The sequence below is a fragment of the Lipotes vexillifer genome, unplaced genomic scaffold (genome assembly GCF_000442215.2).
Source record: "Lipotes vexillifer unplaced genomic scaffold, Lipotes_vexillifer_v1.1 scaffold1417, whole genome shotgun sequence".
NCBI classification, from domain to species: domain Eukaryota; kingdom Metazoa; phylum Chordata; class Mammalia; order Artiodactyla; family Lipotidae; genus Lipotes; species Lipotes vexillifer.
In genome coordinates this window covers 328,141-341,521 of record NW_006778171.1, presented here as the reverse complement: position 1 = coordinate 341,521, position 13,381 = coordinate 328,141, and the positions used below count along the sequence as shown (strand labels likewise).

At 42.8% G+C, this 13,381-nt stretch overlaps 1 protein-coding gene across 1 annotated transcript in view; it reads left to right on the top strand.

The window, feature by feature from the left end:
• ZBTB49 (zinc finger and BTB domain containing 49) overlaps window positions 1–13,381 on the top strand; it is an 18,512-nt gene that overhangs the window by 2,545 nt on the left and 2,586 nt on the right. The window contains exons 3-7 of the mRNA XM_007451503.1: window positions 8–767; window positions 3,734–3,780; window positions 10,073–10,146; window positions 11,851–11,933; window positions 12,025–12,186. Coding sequence (XP_007451565.1) covers window positions 8–767; window positions 3,734–3,780; window positions 10,073–10,146; window positions 11,851–11,933; window positions 12,025–12,186 — 1,126 coding nt within the window. The remainder of the gene's footprint in view (window positions 1–7; window positions 768–3,733; window positions 3,781–10,072; window positions 10,147–11,850; window positions 11,934–12,024; window positions 12,187–13,381) is intronic.

Below are 13,381 nucleotides of genomic sequence, written 5' to 3'. Positions count from 1 at the left end.
TGTCCAGCAGGGTAGAGTTGTGGATGAATCACATTCTCATGCCCCACCCTCAGTTGGTCTTCATACTTCCACAGCTGAAACCTCAAAACAAGCCCCTGACACATTAGATGGCAGCTGCACAGAACTGCCTTTCAAACAGCCAAACTATTACTACAAGCTCAGAAACTTGTACAGTAAGCAGTACTATAAACAAGCCACCTGTCCCAGTCATGAGAGAATAATCAAGCAGCCTTTCACTTTCAGCACATCCTCAGACCTTCACGCCGCGGAACACCAGCCCTGTGCTGTTGGTCACGCCGAGTGTGTCCTGGAGTCCTCCGAGCACTTGCCTTCCAACTTCCTGGCCCAGCCTTTGAGTGAACCTACCCCAGACCCTGAGCCAGACAACGCAAGCCAACAACCTACCAGACAGATGAGGCTCAAGAAGGCCATTCACCTTAAGAAGCTAAATTTCCTAAAGTCACAGAAATCTGCAGAGCAGACATCTGAACCCAAATCAGATGACAGGTTAACCAAGAGGTTAGAATCTGCCAGTGACCATAGTGTAGAGAAGGTTAACAGCCAAAGTGCTGAAGAAAAAGAAAGTGAAGAACTCATCAGTTCTGAGAATTTTAATTGCATGAATGAGATGGAGAGGCCCGAAGACACTGCGGCCCTGGAAGACCAATCCCAGACACTTCAGTCACAGAGACAGTATGCGTGTGAATTGTGTGGAAAACCTTTTAAACATCCCAGCAATTTGGAGCTTCACAAACGGTCTCATACAGGTACACTGATTCGGTCCCCGCAGGCACAAGGAAAGGAAATAATGCAGAGGATCAGACACCACTGCCTGCTCCTGTTTTTGTAAGAAGTTTTGCTATTGCTTGATGACGTCATTGATATTTACCCCCCAAAATCAAAGAGTGTTAGCTATTTTTTATTTTATACTTTTGGTGATGCCTTTTAAAGAATAATCTTCAGTTCTGTAAATGCTTTCATAGAGCCAGTTTAAAAGGATGATACACTTTTCATTTTAATTTTAATTGAGGTTGTATATGGGAAACTTTCCATCTCTAAAGTGTGGCAAGTTATTTTGATGCACTCAGATTTTCAAATTAATTCTAAAAGAGATAAGCGATATTTAGTTCTCTCTTTAGAATTAGATTGTTTATTTTTTAAAAGCATAATGTAGGTTAATTCAGACTGAAGTAATTTAGTTTGAGTAATCCTGAAAGCTTTGGAAGGTAATTTGAGTATCAGATTTAAAAATTTGTGATTTGGGAGGCAGGAGGGAAACTTTTTAATAAGGATCAGCTTTAACCATTTGATATTTTCAAATAAAAATCCTTCCATCTGAACATTGAATTTTCAAAGTTTTGTTACCTTAATTCATACCTTAGTTCATGTAATTCATACCTCCCCTTTCCAAAATGTTTATTTTTTCCAAAAGCTTTAAAAGAAAGTGTTATACAGTATATATACATTATGTAATATGATACATATATATTACTTTCCTTCCTGCATTTAAGCATGATGACTCTAGTACACATTACAAATTAATGGCAATTATCTTAGAGGCATGAGAAGGAATATGTTATAGGATGCTTCTAAAGTAACTGCTTTTCAAGGTACTTGTGTAATTGTGACCATTGATGTGATGTCCTGTTATCACTTTTGATTCCCTGTTTGCTTAGGTGTTTACTACCTCATTGCACTGTTGAGACTGAATTAATATTTATGAAAGCCCTTTATAAATTTTGGTGTATTTGAATATACGATACTATCATTGTTATTACTCCATATGAAGACAGTATCATTGACTCAGTTTTGCCCTGTAAAAACTTAATTTAGGTCATTCTGTAATTTTCTGGAGCCTAATGATCACTATAATTTTTATTTGAGAAACTTACCTATTTAGCTTTAAAGGAAACAAGAATTGTTTATTCTGCAAGAACATCTTTGGATAATAGTAGTCATACAGTTATATGGCACAGCTGCTTCTTGGGACATAAATATATTGAGAAGGGCAGCAGTTCTCAAAGTATGATCTGGGGAACCCTTTCAGGGGGTCATTGAGGCCAAAACTATTTGTATCATAATGTAGGATGTCCTTGCCTTTTCCTTCTCCTTCTCCCACAAGTGTACAGTGGAGTCGGCTAAAGGCTGCAGGATCTGTGATCAGGCCTTCACTCTGGTGGCCAGTGAAAAATGTCTAGTCGTGTGTTTCAAAAATCACTCCGTTTTGATTTCTAATGTGGACTGTACTGCCAAATATGGCCCATTTGAACAAAAGCTCTTTAGGGTCCTCAGTTGTTAAGAGCGTAAAGAGGTCCTGAGAACAAAAAGTTTGAGAACCACTGGAGTAGGGTTGTTAACCCTGGTCACTTGAGAGTCTTAGGAACTAGTGATCTCTTTTTTCAGACTCTCATATCTCATAGGGCGGACTTTAATGTAACATCTATTATCCCCATAACTTCAGACATAAATGTAGTCCAAAATACAGCATCTATATGATTATAATTACAGCTGACCCTCGAACAACGCAGGGCTGAGGGGCACTGGCCCTCTGAGCAGTTGAAAATCCTAGTCTAACTTACAGTTGGTCCTCCATGTACTGGTTCCTCCACATCTGCAGACTTAGCCAACTTCCATCATGTAGTACTGTAATATTTACTACTGAAAAAAAATCCATGTATGAGTGGACCTGTGCAGTTAAAACCCTGTTGTCCAAGGGTCAACTGTACTTGGGGTCAGAAGCTCCCCCCTTATCCTTGAGGAAGCCATTAAACAGTTTTTAGGAAAAGATCAAAATAAAAAAAAGTACCTTAGCAGAAGCCCATAAAGCTGGCACACCCCAGCAATACAGTAGGAAGGGAAACATTAGTGTTATTTTTTTAAAAGGCTCTTAATGAAAGCACTTGATTTGAGGGGAGTGTGAAAAATGGAAGGTTCTTGGTCTTAACAGTCTGTTTATTAGGGTTCTAGAGGTGTTAAAGGCAGTACCTGAAGTATGTTTTTAAACAGATTATTTTCTAGAGACTGTCTTCAGAATTGCTGTGGTTTCTTTGTAGTAGAGTCCATTCTCTCCATCTATTCTGTACCAAAGTGTAATTATTCAGAGTTGCTGAAATCAGGGGGCCAAGCACTCAGCAGGGGAACATGTCTCATCATGGAATCTTCTTTTCCCCCGTCAGCACATTTCAACCAAGGCTGAAAGGCAGTGGGGAGGGGATTTTTCCCATCACACTTTCAGGAGATCCCGCTCTGCTTTGGGCTGTCCCAGGTTCATACCTTGTGTGGTGTGAATGAGTCACCCTGGTTCTGTTAGGAATCGGTGGTCATTGCAGGAGTCAGGCTGAGGACGGGTGACCAGGTTCATGCTGTTCAGCCAGAAAACTCACATTTGATTTTCAACTGAAGGAAAAGTCTGTGTCCAAAGCCTAAATATGGTTTGAATGCAGATAAATACGTTTGATTTCAACACAGGTGTAAATTTGGAGAACAATTTAATTTTTTAGAGAAAAGTAAATATAGATTTCACTTTTATCATCTCTGCCTGTCATCTAAGGGCGCGAGAGATGATGAGGATGAGGACAGAGGCTCCCGTTTTCATAGTCTGATGATGAAGTATGTAATGCTGTGGTTTGGAAGGTGGGACAAAAGAGGCAGCTTAAACATTTTACACAGAAAACTATCCTGCAGATGTTACCCATGGTTTTACAAGTTGTTGTTTTGTTTTGTTTTGTTTTAGGTGAGAAACCTTTTGAATGTAACATTTGTGGGAAACATTTCTCTCAGGTGGGAATTCTTTTATTTATTGTTAATAATTGGAAACCTGAAACCCAGTGTTTATTTTTATTACAGATAAGACATACTTTTGGACTTGGGAGAGAAGCCTCTGATGATATCTGTAACTTAAAAGACTTCAGACTAAATCAAGAAAAAAATAATTTTCAAGAAAAGAAATTTCTGGTTCATTGGGCGGAAAATACCATTTTTTATAAGTGTGTGAACTCTCACAATACCTTTTTGCCCCATTAAGGATGGGTCCATTTCTAGTATATTTCTTTTCTTCCACAAGTGATGTAAACCATATTGAGCACCACTTGGGGGCTGCACATTGTGCTGGGCTGGATCCAAGACAAATGTCCTTATTCCTCCTGAGACACTAGATGTTAGGATGCTGGAGAAAAGACCAAACACATTTCATTCCCTGCTTTCACTACCATTACACATGTGTTCTCTCACTCAGCCGGCATGTGTTGTGTCCTCCTATGGGCTCTTTACTGATCTGGGCACTAGACGTAGAGAAACCTAGAGATTGAATGTTCTAGAGAAAATTTTGAACATGATAGAATGGCTGTGGGATCCTGCTTTTCCTTCTGAAATGGAAGGTAACTCTTCCTTTGCCACGTGCCGGGCATTGGCATTCCAGAAGCTTCTCGCAGGGTCCCAGTGCACAGTCCTGCAGAGGAAGCAGTCACCCCACAACTGTTTTTTACACACGCATGCTAGTCCTGGAGTGAGAGCATGTGCAAATGCTGTCTTACTGGGGAAGGACCTTGGGGCTGGGCCTCATCGGAGGACTCCAGCCCTCTAGTGTGGAGAGAGCGGGGCAGCGTGGCTCCGCGGAGCACGGCAACAGCAGGATCCCGGCCCCTGCTTTTGTCACATCGCCACCAAGCCGGCTCTTCCAGTTTAACCCTTCATCAGTCTCCCACACACCCAGACCTGCCATCTAATTACTTCTCACTCTTCCTACTGGCTGCAAGCAGTGATTCACCTCATCCTAACGTGTTCCTGTGTATTACTAGTCCAGGCAGGGTCCATGCACCCACCAGGTGTTCAGTAAGCTTCTGCTGAACTGAGTGGAGGGGTCGTTGCTCTACCTGCCTCTCTCGTTGAGGCCTGTGCTTCTTCCTGCCAGCCTTACCTGGGGGTCAGAGCTTGGCCTCTAGAGCCAGACAGTCCGGATTTGGATCCAGCCTCTGGTTTACTGCTCTGACCTTGGACAAGCTACCTAACCATTTGGCACTCAGCTTTCTTATCTATAGAGCAAGGGTGTGAGACCCCTGACCCCCATGGTGTGTGAGGAGTCAGTGAGTTCATAAGATGATTAGCATCTCACCTGGCTCATGGTGAGTCCTCAGGACACGTCACTAGTCCCGCTCCTGTTGCCATCACCTCCCTTCTCTCCTCTCTCTGTCCTCTCTGCTCTTGTAGACCAGTCTTCCTAAGGTGCACTTTCTCCACCCCACATCCCACCATTTTAACCTTTCTAGTTTTGGTGTAGTGGGAAAGCATAAAACCTGGATTAATGACCATTAATAGTTAGCAATCTGTACTCTGGGCCTCATTTTTCTAATTCTTAAAAATAGGGATAATACCACCTCATGGGACTATTAGAATTAAATGATAAAATGGACATGGAAGTCCTTTATACGTTTACATTGTGATAACAATTTAGGTTCTGTCCTTTTCTTGCTTGGAACCCTTCCTTGACTCTTCAGTGCTAACCAAATAAAGTGTACCCAGACATTCAAGCGTCGAGTCTGCCTTTGGCCTTCTCTCCTGGCGTTAATGCCCGGGCTCACCCTCAGAGATTCTGACTCTGTTGGTTGGGGCTGGGGCTTGAGTGTTGGTACTTTTTAATACAGTGGTTTGGATGGCAGCCCTGTCCACTGCTTCAGACCTTGTCCTACACTTTCCCTCTCGAGTCCCACTAAGGGCGGCCCTGTCTGATAGACGCTACAGAAATCCTCCTCTTCTGTGTTGGTGTCTGTATGTTTACCAGATTTTTATGACTGTAAAGTTACGTATAGTTGTAGTTTACAGATGTATATCGCTGTTTTATTTCATAATGAAGTAACGAAATTCTTGTGAATAAGCTCTGCCATGTGCTAGGGCACAAAGACAAGTAAAGGCTTCAGGGAGCTTTGTGTTTAGAGGAAGAAACAGTTGTATAAACTGATAAAGCACAATAAAACGCTGCAAGTGCCGTGACACTAGCATAGGCAACAGTATGAAGAGGAGAGTAGTCATTTCTACCTGAAAGCTGGCGGGGGCGGGGTGGGCACTGAAGACAGGGAGTCATTGATCAGCCTAGAGTCTCTGGCATTCCAGGTGGAGAGAGCAGTGGTGGCGTTTACACACGAATACTCAGTAACCTGTCCTTCATTTCTCATACGAACTGGAATACGTGTGGGTACAATGGACTGGAAATATTTTCCTTTCTGGAAGATTTAGAAAACAGACCTACCGATAAGAATTAATCTTTTATGCTGTGTAGTATTTCGTAGTGTTAGTCTTTTTTTAAAAAAAAAAAAAAAAAAAAGGTCAGCCACAACCTTAATTATGAGTCAGCAAGCAGTTTGAGACCTCAGCTTTAAAAAGCTGTGATAAGCCTAGATTGTGACAACAAACTGTGCACGTATTAATATAATTCTGGACACTGTACGGGCCTGGATCTCAGCAAGTAAGAGTCACGCAGTACTTTAGAGTATGAATGAGGCTCCATTTGGAGCCACGTGTCTCCCGTGTGGTGGAGAACCTGGGCCATTTGATGCATCCAGGGGAGAAAACTAAGATAGTGACAGGTCTGGAGTGCCTGTCACATGAGAAACAGGAAAAGGGAAACAGTATATTTAGCTGTCTCTGGGGAGAGGAATGGAGTTGCTTTGAATAGAAACACTGAGCAGCTGCCGCAGAAGGACAGGTTCTGAGAGGCTCGGTGCCCTCCCAGCAGCTCCTGTGTTGTGTCCAGGACATGACTGACGGGATACAGCATCCCGTAGGAGGCTGCTTAGACACGTTCCAAGGCACTGATGTGGCCCGATGCCAGGGGTGGCAAAGTTTCATCCCATCCATGGTGAAAATGCAAAAAATAAGAATATTTTAATGAACTTTTCTTAAATTTTCAACTCTGAGGTGATATTTCCCACATTTTCAGTGTTAAATGTCCTTTTATCAATGTAATGATCATTGTTCTTTAGGTGATATCTCTGTGTTAATCTCCATATTTTTTTGTTTTGTTTCAAAGTCTCAAAACTTCTGAACTAGATTACTTTTAAGATCTGAGTTCTCTTTCTCTAAAGTTTTACGGTTCTCTATTTTATATAAACAATCAGCAGCCACTAGAAGAGTACTCCGACAGGGAATCTCTGCTTGGTTTGATCATGTTTAAATACTGAGTTTCAGGTACCTATTAGAAGGAGTTTATTTTTTAAATTTTATTTATTTATTTATTTTTGCGGTATGTGGGCCTCTCACTGTTGTGACCTCTCCCGTTGCGGAGCACAGGCTCCAGAGGCGCAGGCTCAGCGGCCATGGCTCACGGGCCCAGCCGCTCCGCGGCATGTGGGATCTTCCCGGAACGGGACACGAACCCGTGTCCTCTGCATCGGCAGGCAGACTCTCAACCACTGCGCCACCAGGGAAGCCCAGGAGTTTATTTTTTAAACTGCTCAACAAATCAGGTGTTAACTTGTTTTCTACAACAGAGTTTTTCACTTCAAAATTCTGACAACTCCATCCTAATTTAAAATGGTATTCACTTAGAAAGGGTGGAACTTCCTTTTGTGCTAATATTTTTCAGCCCAACGGCAGCACAAGCTTATGAGTCCACAGACAGAGCTGAATCAGAATATTCCATCCCAGCTATAGGGGCTGTGGCTGCTTCCCTCCCAGAGCCTCTGTTTACTTCCTGTAATGTGTGAATTATACTTTATGAGGACATTGTGACCACTCACTGAAACACTATTTGCAACTGCTTAGCAAAGTGTTCCATTCATAGTAAACTCTTAATAAATGAGGGCTACTAGTATTAGCACTTACTGGAGTTTTCATGGATCCAACTATAGATGATTTCTAAGATGTATAATTAGTAATAAAGCATAGCAAAGTTTACCAAAAATAAAGACTCTTGACTAAAGGGCAAATAATCTGGGCCCCACTGTGCTATATAATTTGGTATAAATTATCTGAATGCATTATTGGATTTTTTTGCCTGAATCTTTCCATTATTTAATCTACTTTTATACCATTTATCAGACTAATTTGTGCTCCTTTATTTGGGGGAATGATAATTACTTTCGTTAGACACGTCCAGTATTAAATAGCTAAGGAAACATCTTAAAGTTTGTTTTACTGTTGTGTACTATAATATTAAGTGGAAGATCATTCAGTTTGAAAACAAGTAATTGTTTACTTTGAAAACCAAAGTAATTGTTTACTTGTTTACTTTGAAAATAAGTAATTGTTATGCTTTATTTAAAAAAAAGATGCAGCATTGCTAAGAATCAAATCAGAATGCATTTCAATCATAGTACATAGTTTACAAAATAACTTGAAACAAGAGGGATCTAATTTAACTGTTGAGCAGATGGTGCTATTCAAATTGTTATTTAAATGATAAGCTTTTCTGAAATTTGGAAATGACTGATTTAAAGCCATCAGTGATGCATTATCTCAATTCCAGTGAACTGGTTCCTGGATGGCAAAGTGACTGCTTGTCATACTGAATTCAGCACAAGCTAGTTTATTCACAGAAACTTGCACACCCTCATGTAAGACAAGAGTTTAAACTCAGACAAACTAATATTAATTTCTGGCCTACCATGTAACTAGAGCAACTAATTTATTTATCTGAATCTCAGTTTTACACCTAGAAAATAGAAATAATAATACCAATTTCTAAGAGTAATTTAGTTATACTGTACTTGTAAAGGCCTGAGTAGACCAAATATCTATTGCTGTTGACATCTGCTGTTTTATTACTGTTATTAATAGTCACTCAGTTAAAAGCTGGGTATTTCCCAGTGTTTTGCCAGATTCTTTCTCTTTGGTTATCTAAAATAAGTTTTTTCCTAAGCTATATTTATCATATTCTGAAATGTAGTATCTAACTTAGTGTTTCCCAGAGTCTGATAGACCTAAAGAATCTTCTGTGTTATATAATAAAATCTGCAGACAACATTCTTTATACCTGTCCACGGGTTCAGAACCACCTTCAAACCTATAACCATGAACTATCTTTGCATTTTGTTTAAAATATACATAGCAAATTTGTAAATTTACATAGCCAAGTTTGTGAGTTGGGTATTACTGTTCATTCTCTTTTTTTGGCTAATTTTGTGCATAAGGCCTGCAACATTATTACCCTTAGATATAGTCATCCTATTCAGTGTTTTTTTGTAACAAAACACTATAAAAAAATTAAGTTGGGAAATGACAGATTGAGGGTATTAAATTACAACAATGGAAGATTGTGTTTCCAAATCCTAATTTGAAACATTTGCCAGTAGCTTTTGTAATATCTGAGGCATTTGCAGGTTTAATTTCACTGTACTTTAGGCAATTTAATATTGATTTCCTGTTGATTAGCACATGGAAATCTATTTTGTGATCTCCATTTAAATCAGTTATTCTTCGTAAAGCCCTGCTAGTTTCAGAGATTAGAAACGTAAAAGGCCTGCAGCTGAAGGACTACTGTGAATCTCCTGATTTGCTTTTTTGTACGAAGGTGAAAATGACCACCAACCTGTCAGGCAGAACAACTGTACTGCCAAGAAGAAATACTTTTTGGAAGTGTCTTACTTTCTTTATAAACAAAAGCTGTTTTTCAGGAAGAAACAATGAATACTGAAATAACCAAGTACAAGTGCTACCTTTTTTTCAAATGATGTTGCATATAGGTGGTCGAGGTTTAAAAGAAAAAAAAGAAATAAAATACATCAAGAGCTGTTTACAACACAAGCTTCACGACCCCTAAAGCAGCCTCCACAGTGTGTCGGGCCCATTTTAGAGGGGTGCGACACCGTGCACACCTGAGGTGGATGGACCAGGGGCTGGCGTGGAGCAGAGATGAGAGGCTCCCCTGTTCAGCTCACTGCTGGGCGGGGCTGCTCCTGACTCAGAACCAGGCCGGGCCTTGATCTCCTTGCATGTGGCTGCGTCTGAGTCATGCATCCAGAGTCTTCATTTGGAAGTTGGACTGGAACCTGGCTAAATCTGCCAGTTTTCCTTTTGAATTTATGCGCTCTTAAAATTTTTTTTTCACTATTGGCACGTTTTTTCTTTTCCTTTTTTACAGGCTGGTAATTTGCAGACTCACTTACGTCGGCATTCTGGGGAGAAACCATACATCTGCGAGATCTGCGGGAAGAGGTCAGTGCTAGGCTCGTTCATTCACACGTCAGGAGCAGTCTCGGCATCTCTGAGCCACGTAGGGGTTCACTGTCACTCAGGAACACAGTAAAGCCAAACCCTCTGGCTTTTCTTGTGACACACATGAGAATAGCAAAAAGAAATGGAAATGTTAATTAAAGGAAAGAGAATCTAGGACACAAGTCTTAGGAAATGGGGTTTTACATAAAACAAAATTATCTTATGCTAAAATTTCCATTCATTCCAAAAATGTCTGTTAAAATAGACGATTGGCCCCCATGGAGGTGACTGTCTGGTAGGGGTAATGAGACTCGCAGCCTGAATGCCTGGAATCAGGAGAGGAGGTGGTAGGAGGCACCCCAGCTGCGCACCCAGACCTGTGAAGGGCCAAGAGTTCAGCCACAGGAAGGCCTGGCAAGGCTGAGGGCTGGGGAGGCCTTGGACTTGGAAAGTGAGGTGACAGACTGGTGACAGTCTCCCTCTGGAGGTGGAGAGCAGTATGAGGAGATGGTCCCTCCTCTGAGCGCACCGGCCTGCAGCGTGGACTCCCCGCCCCTCACTGGGGGTGTTTGTCGGGAGTCCACATACTCTGTGATCTATTGGTTGGTCATTCTAGGACAGCAGGCAACAACCAGGACTATACCAGTCACACAGTGTTTTCTTCATTTGTTTAGCCAGTCATTCATTCGGCATTTATTAGTCACCTACTGTGTGCTAAATGCTGTGTTGGGAACATACGGATTCTCAGCCCCTGATAAGTTCGTACTCAGGAGTTGGGGGCGGGGTGGGATGGGCATAGGACAGCTATAGTCACAGTCCTCTGCTAGGATGGGACAGCACTCTTTTTTTTTTTTTTTTTTTTTTTTTTGTGCGATATGTGGGCCTCTCACTGTCGTGGCCTTTCCCGCTGCCGGACACGCAAGCTCAGCGGCCACGGCTCACGGGCCCAGCCGCTCCGCGGCACGTGGGATCCTCCCGGACCGGGGCACGAACCCGCATCCCCTGCATCGGCAGGCGGACTCCCAACCACTGCGCCACCAGGGAGGCCCGGGACAGCACTCTTGATTCGGTTCCAGGAAGACAGTTATCTTTGCAGATGGTAGAAAACAAAGAAGTGAAAGCTACCTAGCGTGACATGTCTCCCTTTCTGCCATAGCTACCTGAACACTGAAGGCCAGGTTTAGTGCCCAGGTCACATGTACTGCCTGTTTGAGGCGCCTCTTAGCATAAGCCCCCTGCTGCTTCGCTTGGGGTCCCTGTTTTGCAGGATGTTTTAAATATGAGCCTTCTGAGCTCCATGCATTTAAAATCATGTCTCTATGCAACACCTTCCCCCAAATGCAACCTCTTATCCTGCTATCGAGTGTGGTGGGAAGGAAAGAGCATAGAGCTCATACTGGGGGTTGGGTTGGAATTACTCCCCAAGCCAACTTAGTGATCACCTCTGAAGAAGAAAGGTTAGTGAAAGTAGGTAAGAAAAAATGTTTTAGAAACAAAACACTTGGATCATTTTCTACTTTCCTTTGAAAAGAGAAAAAAAGTAAACTTTTTTTTTTTAAACCTCTGAAATGAAATCAGGCCACTCCTCAACACGTTCCGAAGTAATAGAGGGAGCAGCTCATCTCCTCCCTCAGCGACTTGCAATTAGAAAGATTTGCAGTGACGTAGAAAGGCTCTTAATTGAATTTCCAAATTGCATTACAGGTTTGCAGCCTCTGGTGATGTCCAGCGTCACATCATTATTCACTCAGGAGAAAAACCACACTTGTGTGACATCTGTGGTCGAGGTATAGCTGAGGGTTTCCCTTTTCTTCCTTGAAGATTTCTGATTAAAATGTTCTCAGCCCTTCAATTTAACCCCTGTTTTGGTCTCTCTAGGGTTCAGTAACTTCAGTAATTTGAAGGAGCACAAAAAGACACACACGGCTGATAAAGTCTTCACCTGTGATGAGTGTGGAAAGTCTTTTAACATGCAGAGGAAGTTGGTAAAGCACAGAGTTCGGCACACGGGTGAGCGGCCTTACAGCTGCTCTGCCTGTGGTAAGTTCCTGCCCACCGCAGACCCGCGGTCACCTGGTCATCCCTGTGGGGAGGGCACCGGGGTCTGTGCCCACTCCATCCTGGGCTGTTAGGGATCTCATGGGTAAAATGGAAGTGATGCTGTTTCTTAACCACCTTGGTCCTCTGATTCATCTGCATTTGTGTAGCAGACATTTACTGAGTGTCTTCAAGGTATCAGGAACTGTCCTGGGTGCTCCAGTCACACAGATGCCTGATACTGAGTCCCAGGTGCCCTGTGCTCCTGGTCTGGGCCCGTGGAGGGTTGGCAGTTGGAAAAGCAGGGGAGAGCGTGGGGTGCAGCAGCAGGGGCTAGAGCATGGTGGCCTGCTGGGGCCTCGGGGGCACACGGTAGGCTCAAGAGGGCGGGCTTCTTGAGATCATATTGTGTATTGTGAAGCAAAGGTCGTTTCTACGGCATTTGACGCCTCAGAAAAGTCATCAGGAAGGAAAGGGAAGGCTGGCAGCTCTCAGTTTCCAGGCACATCACTGCACAGATGAGAAAACTGGGATTGCAAGTTAGGTCGCCTGGTACCTGTGATAACAGTGTTGGAACCTCTGAAGAACTGGGAGGGCCTGTATGCATGTGTGGTGCAGCTGTGCACATGTGCACACATGTGCCCCTGACAATGTGGATTGAATCGCGGGCAAATGAGTGAATAACCATTTTTACGATTACCTGTTTAGAACAAATAGGAAAAATACTCAGAGTCAGGCTGTGGGGAGCCTGGAATTGGGGCATCCTCAGAGTGGCTTGTTCTAGTTGTGGTTGGTATCTAAATTAGGGCAGGACGCGTGGGATGTAACCAAAGGGAGGCAGCTTTGTTTGTATCTCCCACTTACACTGTACAGATCTCCTGGACACCAATGTCGGCAGCTCCATTATTATTAAAGGATAAAATTGCATCACTTTAAATCACAATTGCAGTCTCAAATCACGAGTTTAAAATGTCAGTTCTAAATTGTTATTACAACTGTGAACTTGATTTCAGGTTCACTGTTCTCTTCCTTCCCCAGCCAGGCCTGCTGCTGGCTAAGACCCTGTAGAGAAAGCAGTGCAGCAGGACCCTCCCTTCCCCCTACTTCGTTTCCACTCCTCCAGCCACTCACTGACCATGGTTTCTGACCCTAACAAGGTCAGCTTTCAGGGAAAGGGGGAGGGAGAAATGGAGCAGGA